At 46.6% G+C, this 15,155-nt stretch overlaps 1 protein-coding gene across 2 annotated transcripts in view; it reads left to right on the top strand.

The window, feature by feature from the left end:
• Positions 1-2,194: 2,194 nt before the first annotated feature.
• TRIM54 (tripartite motif containing 54) overlaps positions 2,195-15,155 on the top strand; it is a 26,402-nt gene continuing 13,441 nt past the window's right edge. For both annotated transcript variants that reach the window (XM_011949812.1, XM_011949808.1), the window contains exon 1: positions 2,195-2,674. In XM_011949812.1, the coding sequence (XP_011805202.1) occupies positions 2,507-2,674 (168 nt within the window). In that variant the 5' untranslated portion in view covers positions 2,195-2,506. The remainder of the gene's footprint in view (positions 2,675-15,155) is intronic.

The following is a 15,155-nucleotide window of genomic DNA, read 5'->3' as shown; positions in this document are numbered from 1 at the left end:
AGCCAGGATGGTCTCGATCTCCTGACCTCGTGATCCGCCTGTCTCGGCCTCCCAAAGTGCTGGGATTACAGGCTTGAGCCACCGCGCCCGGCCGGACTATGTGTTTATATCCTTATATGTGGGGGTTTGCTTTAAGTTCTAGGTAATTATTCCTTCTGATTAATAAAGTGCCACCTTCTTCTGCCACTAGGTGCTGACCCAGTGAGAGTGCTTTCTGCTGCCCAGTCCCCTGGACACATTGAAGAGAGGAGCAAGTAGCCCTGTCCTGACATTCACCCTGATTTGACCCCTCTTCTTTGAAGAATCTCAAGAATCTCTTCAGAAGCATTGATGATGTTGGTCCCAGTAAGGACATCACCTCTGCCCTTGGTACCACAACTGTGTATGGGCTTGCCCAGCTACTCTTCTTTTTAGTTGCAGTCCCAATTTTACTCCATCAGAAAGCCACCCTCCCCTGCCTTCCCTTATGAGGTCTCAGGCAGTGGTGGCAGATTTTTCCTGAAGAGACTTTTTCCTGTGCCTGCCTTGTTATCCGAAGCAGTGCCAGCTGGTAGGGTCCCTGAGCCCCTTGCAATATCACCACCAAGAGCCTGATAACTGAGCAGGGTGGATCCTGTCCCTGGAGCTGCTGCACCAGTTAACTCTCCCTTGTTGCAACTCTGTGTACCAAGAACCCCTAGCATCAGCCTCATTTCTAAGCTAATAATGACTTTATGGAGCTGGTCTCACCTTCTGGTGCCCACGGCCGTTGGCATTGCCAGCCTCATTCCATGCCACTATGAGTCAGCTCAGGAAAACTGCGAGTGCATTTGAGGCTTAGGGGTAGTCATTCCATCTTTAGATTCTCCTTGGACTTCAGGTACCAGAACAGCATGCATAACCCACTTGGTCCTGTGGGTTAACTGAAGTTCAAACATCAGTGCCAGCTTGCCTCCATCCTTTTCACATCTTATGCAGGCCAATTGACATATAATTTATTCTCAAAAATAGGGGCATGAAATATGTGATCCGGAGAAGATTGCACTTTCTGGACTCTTTTCCCACTCTTGCCTCTTTGTGCTGCTGTTTCGTATCCTCCTCACACCGTGTATTTCTTACCCACTCAGGGTCACTACCTACTAACTCCTCAGACTTCTCTTCCTGGACTGGGAGAAGGGCTAAAGAATGGCAGTAAATAAAAGAGCTTTTGTCCAATTCCAAGGCATATTTTGGACCCAGAAAAGACAAATTGTGTCTGGGGTGGAGAAAAAAGGCCTAAAGAAATTGCTTCTTGGCCTTTTGGCTAATATCAAGTGGAGAAAAAGACCTATAGGAGAAAAAGAAGACCAATGCTCACAACTGGGGCGAGCCTGGCTTGGAGAGGAGGAGTCCTGGACAACTGTGGAGCTGGGGCAGAGGCTTCCTGGAGCCTTATGATTATGACTTGGTCAGTGCTCTAAAGTTTCCCTGGAGGTTGATTCCCTGGGTGCCCAAAATAGGTCCCTGGCATTCAGTCCTTTCTGCCCAGCTCACCTTCTCCCAATTTCCTAACAAATTTGAAGTCCTTGGAGTGGCTCCAGGGATGTGTTCATGAGCCAGAATCCCACATTTCCTTGGGTTCATGCTCATAGGTAGGTCCAGGCCTTGGCACAACACTCATTTCTAGCCTCTTGAGCTTCATTTCCTAGGGTGATATAAGAAAAGGCAGGCAAGAACAAAAATGAGCCAGAGGTATTGGACAAGAGGCTTGATGGAGTCTCTGGAGCTGCTGTTATGAATCACACAGTCTTGAGGAGGAGGACCAGGGTCACTGGCTGAGCCTGTGGAGGAGGCAACTGCTACTGACTCTAAGTCTGGCAAGATCTTTCCTCCCACCCTGAGCTATGTATGGGTGCCTCTCACACAGGCAGATTTAGATTCTGTGTCACTGTCCTGGAAGAAGGGCCCAAGCCAGAGCAAGGGTCCTGGGCTCAGAGGAGCCTTCAGAGTGAGAGGGCAGCACCTTTGCTGACCCACCTTTCACCGTAAGCAGTGGCGCTCACCCCTGTCCTTGCTCAGGGGAGTCACCCATTCCTGAGTGAGTCAGGGTCACTCACTCCGTGACAGCTGTGGCTCGCCTTACATGAGCTAAATTGGGAATTGGAATGTCATGCAGATGCCCCTTGTCTCCCCACCCCCACAGTAAAATTAATCTGCTCTCTGGGGAGTAAGGGACAAACAGTGCTACCCACAGAGTGAACAAGAGAGAGTCATTTGGGAAACAAAAGGACTTTACAGAGAGAGAGGGATAGCTAAAACTACGTGAGCCTGGCGAGGGTGCAGAGCAGAAAGTAGAGACAGAGAAGTGTCTGAAGACTGCTATCTGGGGCGAGACAGGTTGTTAACGGGACGGGAGAGATAGCAAAGCTATTTCAAGAGTGAGCCGCAGAAGGGAATCCACAGGCCGTCTGAGTGAGGAAGGGTCTACAGACAGTGAGTGAAGGCCAGGAGCAGGGCCCAGGCCAGGGTAGGCACAACCACCGAGGGGATGAACTTCGCCGTGGGTTTCAAGCCGCTGCTAGGGGATGCACACAGCATGGACAACCTGGAGAAGCAGCTCATCTGCCCCATCTGCCTGGAGATGTTCTCCAAACCAGTGGTGATCCTGCCCTGCCAACACAACCTGTGCCGCAAGTGTGCCAACGATGTCTTCCAGGTGGGTGCCAGGGATGGGGCAGGGCCAGGTAAAGCAATGCAGACCTGTGGGGGACTGATCAGGTCAGAGCTGAGACCCCAGAAAGTGATGGATAGAGTGCCCTCTGAGGTGGGTGGTGGCTGTTGTGGCTGGAGAGCAGAAGGGCTGGGGTCCAAGCAAATCCCAGAGCAAGCATGAGTCAGCAGCTGCCCTGCAGGCTGGCAGGTACAGCCTGTCCATAGACGGTAGCTGGAGTGCTGGGATCTGCTAAGGAAAGGAGACCCTGTGGAAACTGGGAGGGAGGGGATCCTACACCGAGCTTTGTAAGAGCCTGTGCCAGACTCTGCATTCCAGTTTGGAGTTTCACACTTTGAGAGCATTGCGGAAAATACGGAGAAAAGATTAATGAGATAATGAAATGTTAAAAAACAAACAAAAAAAACCCCAACCCTGTGAGAAAGCTCCATAATGGCAGTAAAACGATTTGTGTTTAAGGAAAGTTCAGGGCATCCATTGTGGAGGACAGAGTTAGACATAGTGGGCAGGAGACTGGGAACTCTCCCCAACTTGAGTTCATACCTGTTACCCTCCAGATTGTTCAGTAAAGAGGCCTACTGGTTCAAAGCTATTGAGGTCACTTGACAAGCAGAGAGAAGGCAAAGAAATTTACTTCTTAGAAGTCTAGCCAGTTTTGGTTTATTTGTGGTCATGGAGCCAAGCATAGCTAATCAAATTCACAGATACCATTTTAGCCACTGGTTTAGAAATAAAAGCTGCATATACCAGAATGGATTATAAGTGGGCTTATTTTTCTTTTCCTGTGCTACCGGGGAGGTTCTAGTAGGCTATGAAATGGAACAGAGATCAGGGAGAGTAGGGGGCAAAGGCACACACACACACACACACACACACACACACACACACGGCCTTGCCGATTAAGCAAAAGCCCTGAATGTGGCCGGGCGTGGTGGCTTACGCCTGTAATCCCAGCACTTTGGGAGGCAAGGCCTGTGGATCACGAGGTCAGGAGTTCGAGACCAGCCTGGCCAATATGGTGAAACCCCATCTCTACCAAAAATACAAAAATTAGCTGGGCGTGGTGGCATGTGCCTGTAGTCCCAGCTCCTCAGGAGGCTGAGGCAGGAGAATCACTGGAACCCAGGAGGCGGAGGTTGCCATGAGTCGAGATCACGCCACTGCACTCTGACCTGGGTGACAGAACAAGACTCTGTCTCAAAAACACAAAAACAAAAACAAACCCTGAATAGACCAGAGCTGGTTTAGTGTGTGTGTCAGTGATACGGAACATCCCAAAAAAGTATTCTTCAGTGTCAGAAATGATGAGGAAATGTGTTAAACACAAGGGATTTTTAACCTAACCAAGAAAATACTTCCCTTTTAAGTTCCTCGGGGCAGCTTGTTTGGGAAAGGAACGGCTGGCTAGGTCCCGCCGTCCCACGATGAACCCTGTGACCCGCCCCTTGTGTGTCTGCTGTGTACCATCTTCACTGAAGACCAGCACTCTGTGGTCTCTCCTGCCATCTTCCCATTGAGGCTGGTTCCCTCTCCTATTTTTTATGTGTCCAAACCTGCCATTATTCAGCTCCAGAGTATCTCAGAGGCAGTAGATTTTCCGTCTCGGGGGACCTAGACCAAATGCTATGGCTCCTCATCCTGGGCATGAAGTCCTGCAGGAGAGGCAATGCTTTGCCCACCATCTTGGTGTTTCCTTGGTCTGAGGAACTCTGAACATCCTTCGGGCGGAGATGCCTAGGAGGGAATGGCGGAAAGATTTTGCCATCCTTTCTCATGAACTTACAGTGAAACATCCTCTCACTGGAACTTGAAATATGTGAAAACAAAGAGAAGTTTTGAAAGTTAAGGTGACGTGTCCTGTAGAAAAGTGGTCAGAATGTCCAAGAGCATTTCTGGGTGCCTCTGTCATCTGGCAGAGGGGCCCAGGAACAGGCCCCATACATGGAAGCTAGAATGTGTTCACGTGACCTGCTTGTTTAAGTCAACCCTTTCTACCCAAGCACACTGTTTCAGTTCCAGAAAGCTCTGGAATACTGATCTGGGCTCAGAGAGACCTTGGAATGGCTTGGGGCAAACCCTGTACAGAATATTTGGAGATAACGTGATATCCAGGGCTTTGGGGTGGCTCTGTGGGTCTGGAGTGATGTGTGTCGTTTGAGGTGCAGAGCAGCCCTGGCCCCTCCAAGGAGGAAGAGTGAAGAGCTCATCCCTTGCTGCTTATTTGGGAGGGCCTGGTGGGAGGCTGACCCAGTTCTTCAGCTGCACTCAAGTCTGTATATCTCAATATATCTCAGTAGATCTCCCTCTGAAAGATGAGCAGATTTAGTTTTTTCGCACATTGCCTCCACATTTTGACAACTGTAGGCATAATCAGATTGTCTGTTTTCTAAGTATGGGGCAAGAATAGGACTTTTGGAAAGAATAGGACTTTTCCTCTGTCTTCAAACCACTTAGGAAGAATACCCTTAGAGTGTTGCCTAGAAAGTTAACGGTTATCAAAGCAATACCAGTATATCATTTAGAATTTGTAACATGTAAACATACTGTTTCCAAGCAGTGTAGGGGTTCATATCATGAAAAGCAAATCTGCTATTCACCTCAGACCGTCAACTGTCTTCACCAGATAGAAGCAACTATTACCAACTTTCTTGGGAATACTTCCAGAAAATTTCCACAAATCGGCACATGTTTGCATGTGTATATGTTCTCAGGCGAGACCCATCGCCCCCCACCTGCCTTTGTTCACTTACTCGCTGTGGGTGATTGTCTGTATCCACCATTCAGATTTATGTCTTCCTTTTTAAATAGCTGTGTAGTTTTCATTGTTATGTCTGGACCACAGTCTACTTAAATAATCTGTCCTCTAAAACATTTAGATAGTTTCCCATGTTTTATTGTCCTAAAAACTGCCATGATGGACAACAAACAAGAGTTTTTGGGAATTGGGATTTTATAAGACCAAGTTAACTAGAGAGCCAGGAAGCAAAATTTGAAAACAACTTATTTTAAAATAGTGGCTACATGAGGTGGCTCACGCCTGTAATCTCAACACTTTGGGAGGCTGAGACAGGAGGATCACTTGAGCCCAGGAATTTGACAGCAGCCTGGGCAACATAGTGAGACCTCATCTCCACAAAAAAGAAAATACTGTTAGTTGAACAGTATTAAGGGGTTGGGAGGAAATCATCCATAATCTTACCTCCCCAATACAGTTATTTTCATTTTTGCATATTACTTTGGTTTTTGTTTTTGAGATGGTGTCACACTATGCTACCCAGGCTGATCTTGAACTCCTGGGCTCAAGTTATCTTCCTGCCTCAGCCTCTGGAGTGCACACCACCAAGCCCAGCAGTTTTTGCATGTTACATTCAAGCCCATATCCCCAAACATTTTTACATAGTGGCCATCTTAATGTAATTCTTTTTAGAGCTGTAACAACTCTTTCTCTCTGAGTTGAAACAGAATGAAACACCAAGACACCACATTAACCCCCTCTAATTTCTTCCTCCTCCTTTCCCCACACTTGCACCCACTCAGCTACCAAGAACTTCCACTAAAGGAAAGCTGTTGGTGTGGGAATTTGACACAAACATCTTCCCATGTGTTTCTGTATTTGTAAATTCTATTCACTCCTAAACGGCTTTAAAGCAAGCCTTCAGTTTATTTTTATACCTGCCTCCACTTCACTGTGGGCATTTGTTTTTGAGCCTGCAACCTGTTGTAATTTAACAGACGACCAAAAGGCCTTGTAAGAAGGTTGTTCTGGAACAGCTTTTCTGGAGGATGTCTGTCTAGGGAGGGACTTGCAGAGGGGGGGATTGTCAAGAAAGGAGCCTCCTTCTCTAACAAGGGGCAGTCTAAGAGAGATGACTTTTGTTTTGCGCCACCCAAATTCCATTTCTTTATCCTCTAGTCGTTAGGACCAGGTGTCATCAGGTACAGGCCTGCCAGAGAAGATTCTACCCAGCCTGCCTCCTCGACCACTTCTACCCATTCTGAAGGCGCCAGGACTTCTTCAGTCCAACTTTGGGCCGGTCTCCCTGATGCGAAATTGGTTCACTAAAATTTTATGAATTGCATTAAATTTGTAGCAGGGTTAGGGCTCTTCTGTAGGGAAGAATCTTGATTTAGTGAGAATGAAAACCTAGATTGAGGCTTAGCACTCCTGGATTCTCCTCTGACGAGTTTCTTTGTTAATTTGCCACACAGTGCAGTCAGGCTATTTCATCACTTCAAGCCTGTTTACATGACTATAAATGAAAAGGATGTTTGTTTATTTGTTTATTTATTTTTATTATTATTTTTTTTGAGATGGAATCTCACTCTGTCACCCAGGCTGGAGTGCAGTGGCCAGATCTCAGCTCACTGCAAGCTCCGCCTTCCGGGTTCACACCATTCTCCTGCCTCAGCCTCCTGAGTGGCTGGGACTGCAGGCGCCCGCCACCCCGCCCGGATAATTTTTTGTATTTTTAGTAGAGACGGGGTTTCACCGTGTTAGCCAGGATGGTCTCGATCTCCCTGACCTCGTGATCCGCCTGCCTCGGCCTCCCAAAGTGCTGGGATTACAGGCGTGAGCCACCGCGCCCGGCCTATTTTATTTATTTTTGAGACAGGATCTCATTCTATCACCCAGGTTAAGTGCAGTGGTGTGATGATGGCTCACTGCAGCCTCGAGTTCTCAGGCTCTAGCCATCCCTCCCACCTCAGCCCCCTAAGTAGCTGGGACAGCAGGCATGCACCACTATGCCTGGCTAATTTTTTTGTAATTTTTTGTAGAGACAAGGGTCTATGTTGCCCAGGTTGTTCTCCAACTCCTGGACTCAAGGGATCCTCCCACTTCAGCCTCCCAAAGTGCCAGGATGAGCAACTGTGCCTTGCAGAAAAGGGTGTTTTAAACTGATTTTTTTTCCCCCAGAGACAGGGTCTCACTCTGTCGCCCAGGCTGGAGTACAGTGGCACGATCATAGCCCACTGTAACCTTGAACTCCTGGGTTCAAACGGTCCTCCTGCCTCAGCCTCTCAAGTAGCTAGGACTACAGGCATGCTCCACCACACCCAGCCAATTAAAAAAAAATGTTTTTGTAGAGACAGAGTCTTACTATGTTGCTCAGGCTGGTCTCAAACTCCTGGCCTCAAGCGATCCTCTCAGTTCAGCCTCCAAAAGCTCTGGGGTTATAGGCATGAGCCACTGCACCTGGCCTTAAACTGACCTTTAACATCTCTTGCAATTCTAACAATTTGGTTTCACAAAGTCGAAAGATATTTTTGTGGCTTTCCATTTTTTGAAGGCTTTCCATTCTGTGCCCACTGCCCTAATTTGGCCCACTCTTCTGCTTATCGCTCCTCCTTCCAAGCAGTAGGGCTTGGTTTACCAGCCCCTTGGGCCAGACTCTTCCCTAGGTTCTGCCACCCATAGCTAGCCCTCCATTTACAGTCCCTCTTATACCTGCAGCTCAGCTTTTACCAAAACCTGGATTTTTCTCAGGCTCTTCGGCTTTTCTCCAAATGTCTGGTCTTCTGCCCGCCGTTTTCCCAAGGTTTTTCCAGCATATTCTGAGTGTCTGGCTCACAGAACTTGCACGGTCCATCATTCATCATTGGCCAGGCCTTCAGGTTGGGGGAAATAGCCTCCAAAAATCCCCCTTTGCATCCAGAACCTGTGTCCCAAATTAGCACCTCTCTGGATAGCCAGGGAAGAGAGAAAACATTCTGACATAAGTATGGATTTGATAGACTAGCTGCATTTACAGAGCATCTTTCGAGATGGAACATTTCTATTAGATGCTATGGAACATTACAAAGGAAATAGAAGGCGTCGTAAAGCCTAAAAGAGAGAAAGAGAGCTCGTGGCATGTATTACACACAACAGCCTTGAACATAGCCTAGAATTAAATTCCAGTTATTTGTTCCACTCCATCTTATCCTTCACAGTGGAGAAAGAACAGTCATTTCATACCCTGTGGTTCTGTGTGGTCATTTCTTTTTAAGGTCTAGATTAGGATTGTTAACAGTCCTCTGTGTTTGTGCATGCCTTATAATTTATAGAATACTTTCACAAACATGATTCCATTTGAGTTAGATCGAATGGACGTTATCTCCGTTTTACAGAAGAGAACACAGGAAACAGGTCACAGTCACACAAACAAAGGGACAGACTAGGGACATAAATCTAGGTGTTCTGTTACATTTCCTAGAGTGATGGAATTTCCTGTACACACCACATCATTGGCAATGAAATTTTACTTTATGGGGCTGGCTTCCTTGCATAAATGTAAGATTGAAGGAAAGAACAAGACATTTTTTTTTTTTTTTTTTTTTTTTTTTGAGACGGAGTCTCGCTCTGTCGCCCGGGCTGGAGTGCAGTGGCCGGATCTCGGCTCACTGCAAGCTCCGCCTCCCAGGTTTACGCCATTCTCCTGCCTCAGCCTCCCAAGTAGCTGGAACTACAGGCGCCCGCCACCTAGCCCGGCTAGCTTTTTGTATTTTTTAGTAGAGACGGGGTTTCACCGTGTTAGCCAGGATGGTCTCGATCTCCTGACCTCGTGATCCGCCCGTCTCGGCCTCCCAAAGTGCTGGGATTACAGGCTTGAGCCACCGCACCCAGCCAAGAACAAGACATTTATGTATATAATAGAACCAATCAGTTATCTCTTAGTCTCGAAAATGAAAGATAAACAGAAGCAGAAGATAGGATTTTTCTAACTGGATATTAGTCAGCTGAAAGATCTTTAGCCTAATGTAGAGACTGTCAGCTATGAAGATGTATTAAGGAAGTTATCATGTATCCCTTAGAGTATAAAATCCTTATTTGTGATGAGAAAATTGAGGGACTTATAATCAGGGTAGGGAGTAATTTTTTGTGTGTGCCATGGACCAATTTGTCAGTGTGTGAAACCTATGGATCCTTTCTAATAACAATATTTTTAAATGCATACCATGTAATACATATGATTATAAAGGAAACTGATGGCATTAGAATTCACAGCATGTATTCTCAATGGGAGCGATATTGCTCTCAAGGGGAAAAAAATTGATTCTTGGAAGGGGGCTCTTGTTGCCCAGGCTGGAGTGCAATGGTGCGATCTCGGCTCTCCGCAACCTCCACCTCCCTGGTTCAAGCGATTCTCCTGCCTCAGCCTCACAAGTCGCTGGGATTACAGGCATGTGCCTGGCTAATTTTGTATTTTTAGTAGAGATGGGGTTTCTCCATATTGGTCGGGCTGGTCTCAAAACTGCCGACCTCAGGTGATCCGCCCACCTCGGCCACCCGAAGTGTTGGGATTACAGGTGTGAGCCACCACACATGGCCAAATTTTACTCTTTTTATGTGTAAAGGGTAGATAAGCATGCGGTACATAAACAGATACACAGTATATCTATGATGTTAATATTTAATGGGGGGAATGGGAGCTATTGGGAGGAAATGTCTAAAAAGGATCCTGAGCAGTGGCACACACCTACAGTCCCAGGTACTCAGGAGGCTGAAGCAGGAGGATTGCTTGAGCCTAGGAGTTTGAGGCCAGCCTGAGCAACATAGCGAGACCCTATCTCTCTCTCTCTCTCCCTTTTTTTTTTTTCTGAGGCAGAATCTCACTCAGTAGCCCAGACTGGAGTGAGGTGGCTTCATTTCGGCTCACTGCAAAGTCCACCTCCCAGGTTCAAGCGATTCTCATACCTCAGCTTCCCGAGTAGCTGGGATTACAGGTGCATACCACTGTGCCCGGCTAATTTTTGTATTTTTAGTAGAGACAGGGTCTCACCATGTTGGCCAGGCTGGTCTCAAACTCCTGACCTCAAGTGATCCGCCCACCTTCCTGATTTTTGCCATAGCTGTGTACCACCTGTACTATAATTTAATAGTTCTATTTTAAAACACTCACTTTTAGGCTGGGTGCAGTGGCTCACACCTATAACCCCAGCACTTTGGGAGGCCAAGGCAGGTGGATCACTTGAGCTCAGGAGTTTGAGACCAGCCTGGCCAACATGGTGAAACCCTATCTCTACTAAAATATAAAGAAATTAGCCGGGTGTGGTGGTGAACACCTGTAGTCCCATCCACTCAGGAGGCTGAGGCTGGAGAATCACTTTAGCCCGGGAAGCAGAGGTCGACAGTGAGCCGAGATTGTGCCACTGCATTTTAGCCTGGGCTGCGGGAGTGAAACCCTGTCTCAAAAACAAACAAAAAAAAATGACTTTTTTTTTTTTTTTTTTTTTTTTTTTTTTTTTTTTTTTTGAGGCGGAGTCTCGCTCTGTCGCCCGGACTGGAGTGCAGTGGCCGGATCTCAGCTCACTGCAAGCTCCGCCTTCCGGGTTTACGCCATTCTCCTGCCTCAGCCTCCCAAGTAGCTGGGACCACAGGCGCCCGCCACCTCGCCCGGCTAGTTTTTGTATTTTTAGTAGAGACGGGGTTTCACCGTGTTAACCAGGATGGTGTCGATCTCCTGACCTCGTGATCCACCCGTCTCGGCCTCCCAAAGTGCTGGGATTACAGGCTTGAGCCACCGCGCCCGGCCAAAAATGACTTTTAAACCTTAAATATTTACCTTATCCTTATTCTACACAATGAAATCCATGAAAAATTGTCAGTTTTGTGGGCTGTTTTTTTTTCCTAATATGCATTAGAATTAATACGTAAAAAATCTTGAACATCCATCCCCATACCACCTCCAATCTTCATGCTTGTCATCAGTATTATACCGTATTTTGGGAAATACAATGAGGGCCTCTAAGCAATATGAGCCAGAGGCCCTGGAAAGTCTGAAGGATAAACTTTACTATTTTATTACAAGTCAAATGTAGTCTTAATGCCAAAAAGCACATGGATGTAAATATTGGCCAGAGAGACTAGCAAAGGAAATGGGGTTAGGATTTGGCTGGGGGCTAGCATTGCTGAAGCAATCACAGAAGGGAAGGGCTGCCCTGGAGGTTAAGAAGAAAGCCAGCCAGGCCCCACAGAGGATATGGCAGGAGGAACTGGACTTGTGAATCAGGAGGGAACTCTGGGAATGGGGGATGAAAGGCTACATGCAAAATACTGGACTGTGGTGTCCGCAGCAGGGAGCGGCACCAGCCCTGAGCCAGACAATGAGGAAGGCAGAAGTGCAGCCTCTCCCCACCGCCCTGCCCTCTGAGCTCATACACTCCCAATTTCTCTCTCCCAAGAAAGAAACTCTTCAAAGGACTTAGGGTTGGACTGCCTGAGTACTGATGCCTCTTAGCCCTCTGGGCTCCAGAAGAAATGCAATGACTAACCAATGAGATGAGCTGCTAAAGATATTGCTTTGGCAGGCAGGAGAGTGGTGAAGAGGTAGTGTCAGTGTGCCTCCTTCAGTTCTGGCTGTCGGGAGTTTGAAGGAAGGCATTGACCAAGATAACCCAAGTCCTGATTACTTTTTTCTTTCTAAAAATTGTAAGCCTGGCATGGGGGCTCACCCCTGAAATCCCAGCACTTTGGAAGGCTAAGGTAGGAGGATCGCTTGAGGCCAGGAATTTGACATCAGCCTGGGCAGCCTAGCAAGACCCTATCTCTGCAGAAATATTTTTTAAAAATTAGCTGGGCATGGTGGCACACCTGCAGTCCCCACTACTCAGGAGGCTAAGGTGAAAGGATCCCTTGAGCCCAGGAAGTTGAGATGACAGAGAGAGAGATCTTGTCTCAAAAAAATTTTTTTTTATTTTTGTAAAATGCACATGAAGTGAAATGTACCATCTTAACTATTTTTTAAATGCACAGTTCAATGGCATTAAGTACATTTACATTGTTGTAAAACCGTCGCCACTATCCATCTCCAGAACTTTATCACCACCCCAAACTGAAACCCCACACCCCTTAAACAATACCTTCCTACTCCCCCTCCTTCCAGCAACTGGCAACCACCATCCATCCCATGCCAGGTTTCTCATTTAAGAGGAATCATACGATATTTGTCCTTTTGTATCTGGCTTATTTTGCTTAGCATAATGTCTTCAGGGTTTATCCATGTTACAGGCTGCAGATCTAGTTACTTTTAGCTGATAATTTCTATTGTAATCTATGTGACTTTTATCAGCATCATCCGTTCTACTGTGTCAAATGTGTATTTTTTTTTGTTGATATTTACTTGATTTCTTTCCTTAATTCTGCCAGCTCTCTTTTCTTCGCCAGCTTTGATCACTTATATCTGTTTGTTTTTATTATTTCTTTTAAAATGGTATATCGAAATGGCATTGGTTCTTGGAGTATCTGTCCCTTGTTTGTCAAGTTTTCTTTTTTCTTTTATTTTTGTATTACCTGGTTTGCATCTTTTGTTGGATTCTGTCTGCTTTTCACTCCTCTTTCATCAGGGTACTTTTATCTGGAGCTGAAGGTGAATTCTTGACTCAACCCACTGTGTTTATCTTGGCTTTCTTTCACTGACCTCTTAAATATAAGCTGCCTGGTTGGATGTTGTCATTGGTTTGCAATCTCTCTTTAGTTCCGTGCCTTCTTTGGTGAATAGAGGGGTATGACCTGAATAATAGGTAGTTGAGTGTCTCAGTTTGGTTACGTTGTCTCGGAATATTTTTCATGCAGAATCCGGTGACTTATCTACCATAGAGGCACACACAGGTCCATGGGAGGAGGTCTCCCCTGAGACTTGAGCTATTTCCTCTCCATTTCACAGACAAACAGGTCATTCTGGTTGAAAGCAACCATGGCACACAGCGTTTTAATTTGATGAGTCATCTTTTGTTGATCTTTGCTTAAATAGCTTTAGCCCACCGTTGCATAGTTGGTTTTCAGGCTGTAGTTTCTTTCCTCTGTGAAGGTTTGAGGTTTATTCCTTCATTACCCTTTTACTTGTTTTACTTTTAAAAATTTAAAAAAACAAAAACAAACAAACAAACAAAAAACAGCCAGGCGTGGTAGCTCACGCCTGTAATCCCAGCACTTTGGGAGTCTGAGGCGGGCGGATCACCTGAGGTCAGGATTTCGAGACCAGCTTGGCCAACATGGGGAAACCCGGTCTCTACTAAAATTACAAAAAATTAGCTGGGCATGGTGGCGGCCACCTGTAATCCCAGCTACTCGGGAGGCTGAGGCAGGAGAATCACTTGAACCCGAGAGGTGGAAGTGGCAGTGAGCCAAGATCCTGCCACTGCACTCCAGCCTGGCAACAGAGTGAGACTGTGTCTCAAAAACAACAGCAACAACAACAACAAACTGCCTCTGCCTGAGACTCAGAGAAATAAATATTAGCTCTAAGGGTTTTTTTGTTTTGTTTTTTGTTTGTTTGTTTTGTTTTTGAGACAGGTCTCACTCTGTCACCCACACTGTAGTGCAGTGGCGTGATCACAGCTCACTGCAGCCTTGACTTCCTGGGCTCAAGTGATCCTCCCACCTCAGCCTCCCAAGTACCTGGGACTAAAGGTGAAGGGGTGGCCTGCCCCTCCACACCTGTGGGTGCTTCTCGCTAGGTGGAACGAGAGACTTGAGAAAATAAATAAAGACACAGAGACAAAGTATAGAGAAAGAAAAGTGGGGCCCAAGGGACCAGTGCTGTGCTTACAGAGGACCCACACTGGCACCGGTCTCTGAGTTCCCTCAGTATTTATTGCCAAAAAGATAAGGGAGTAAATCAGCAGTAAGGCATACAGATACACAGAGATGTTCCATTTTCCCAGGGACGGGCAGGAGACAGATGTTTTTCTTTTACTGAGATTTAAGAGAATGGTACTGACCTTCAACCACAAGCAGGCTTACAGCATTTGCCTAACAAAGCACATTCCTTACAGCCCAAAATCCTTTCAACCTTAATTACCACAGCGATGTTTCCAGCAAGGACAAGATTGGGGGTAGAGTCACAGATTAACAGCATCTCAAATACAGAGCCAAATGGAGTTTCTTAAACTTACTTCTATCTATAATAACACAGTAACAGGCTGACCTCTCTTTTCCCCACAAAAGGCATGAGCCACCTTACTTTTTCTTTTTTTGTGGAGATGGGGTTTCACTGTACTGCCCAGGCTGGTCTTGAAGTCCTGCACTCAAGCCATCCTGCCTTGACCTCCCAAAGTGTTGGGATTACAGGCGTGAGCCACCATGCACAGCCTGGCCTAAGTTTTATTGTGTCTGACAATGGAACACAATGATTATTAGGACAGGCTCTGGAGTCAGAGTGCCTAAGTTCCAGTATTGGCTTTGCCACCTATCAGCTCACGACCATGTACAATTTATTTAATTTCACTGGGACACAATTTCCTCATCCTTGAAATGGGGCTAAGAGTATTACCTACTTCAGACACAGTGGCTCACGCCTGTAATCCCAGCACTTTGAGAGGCCGAAGCGGGTGGATCACGAGGTCAGGAGATTGAGACCATCCTGGCTAACATGGTGAAACCCTATCTCCACTAAAATACAAAAAAATTAGCCGGGCGTGGTGGCAGGTGCCTGTAGTCCCAGCTACTCGGGAGGCTGAGGCAGGGGAATTGCTTAAACCTGGGAGA

Source organism: Colobus angolensis, unplaced genomic scaffold (genome assembly GCF_000951035.1).
Source record: "Colobus angolensis palliatus isolate OR3802 unplaced genomic scaffold, Cang.pa_1.0 Scaffold109, whole genome shotgun sequence".
Classification (NCBI taxonomy): Eukaryota; Metazoa; Chordata; class Mammalia; order Primates; family Cercopithecidae; genus Colobus; species Colobus angolensis.
Note: the sequence above shows the minus strand (reverse complement) of the source record. Positions and strands in the feature narration are given on the sequence as shown.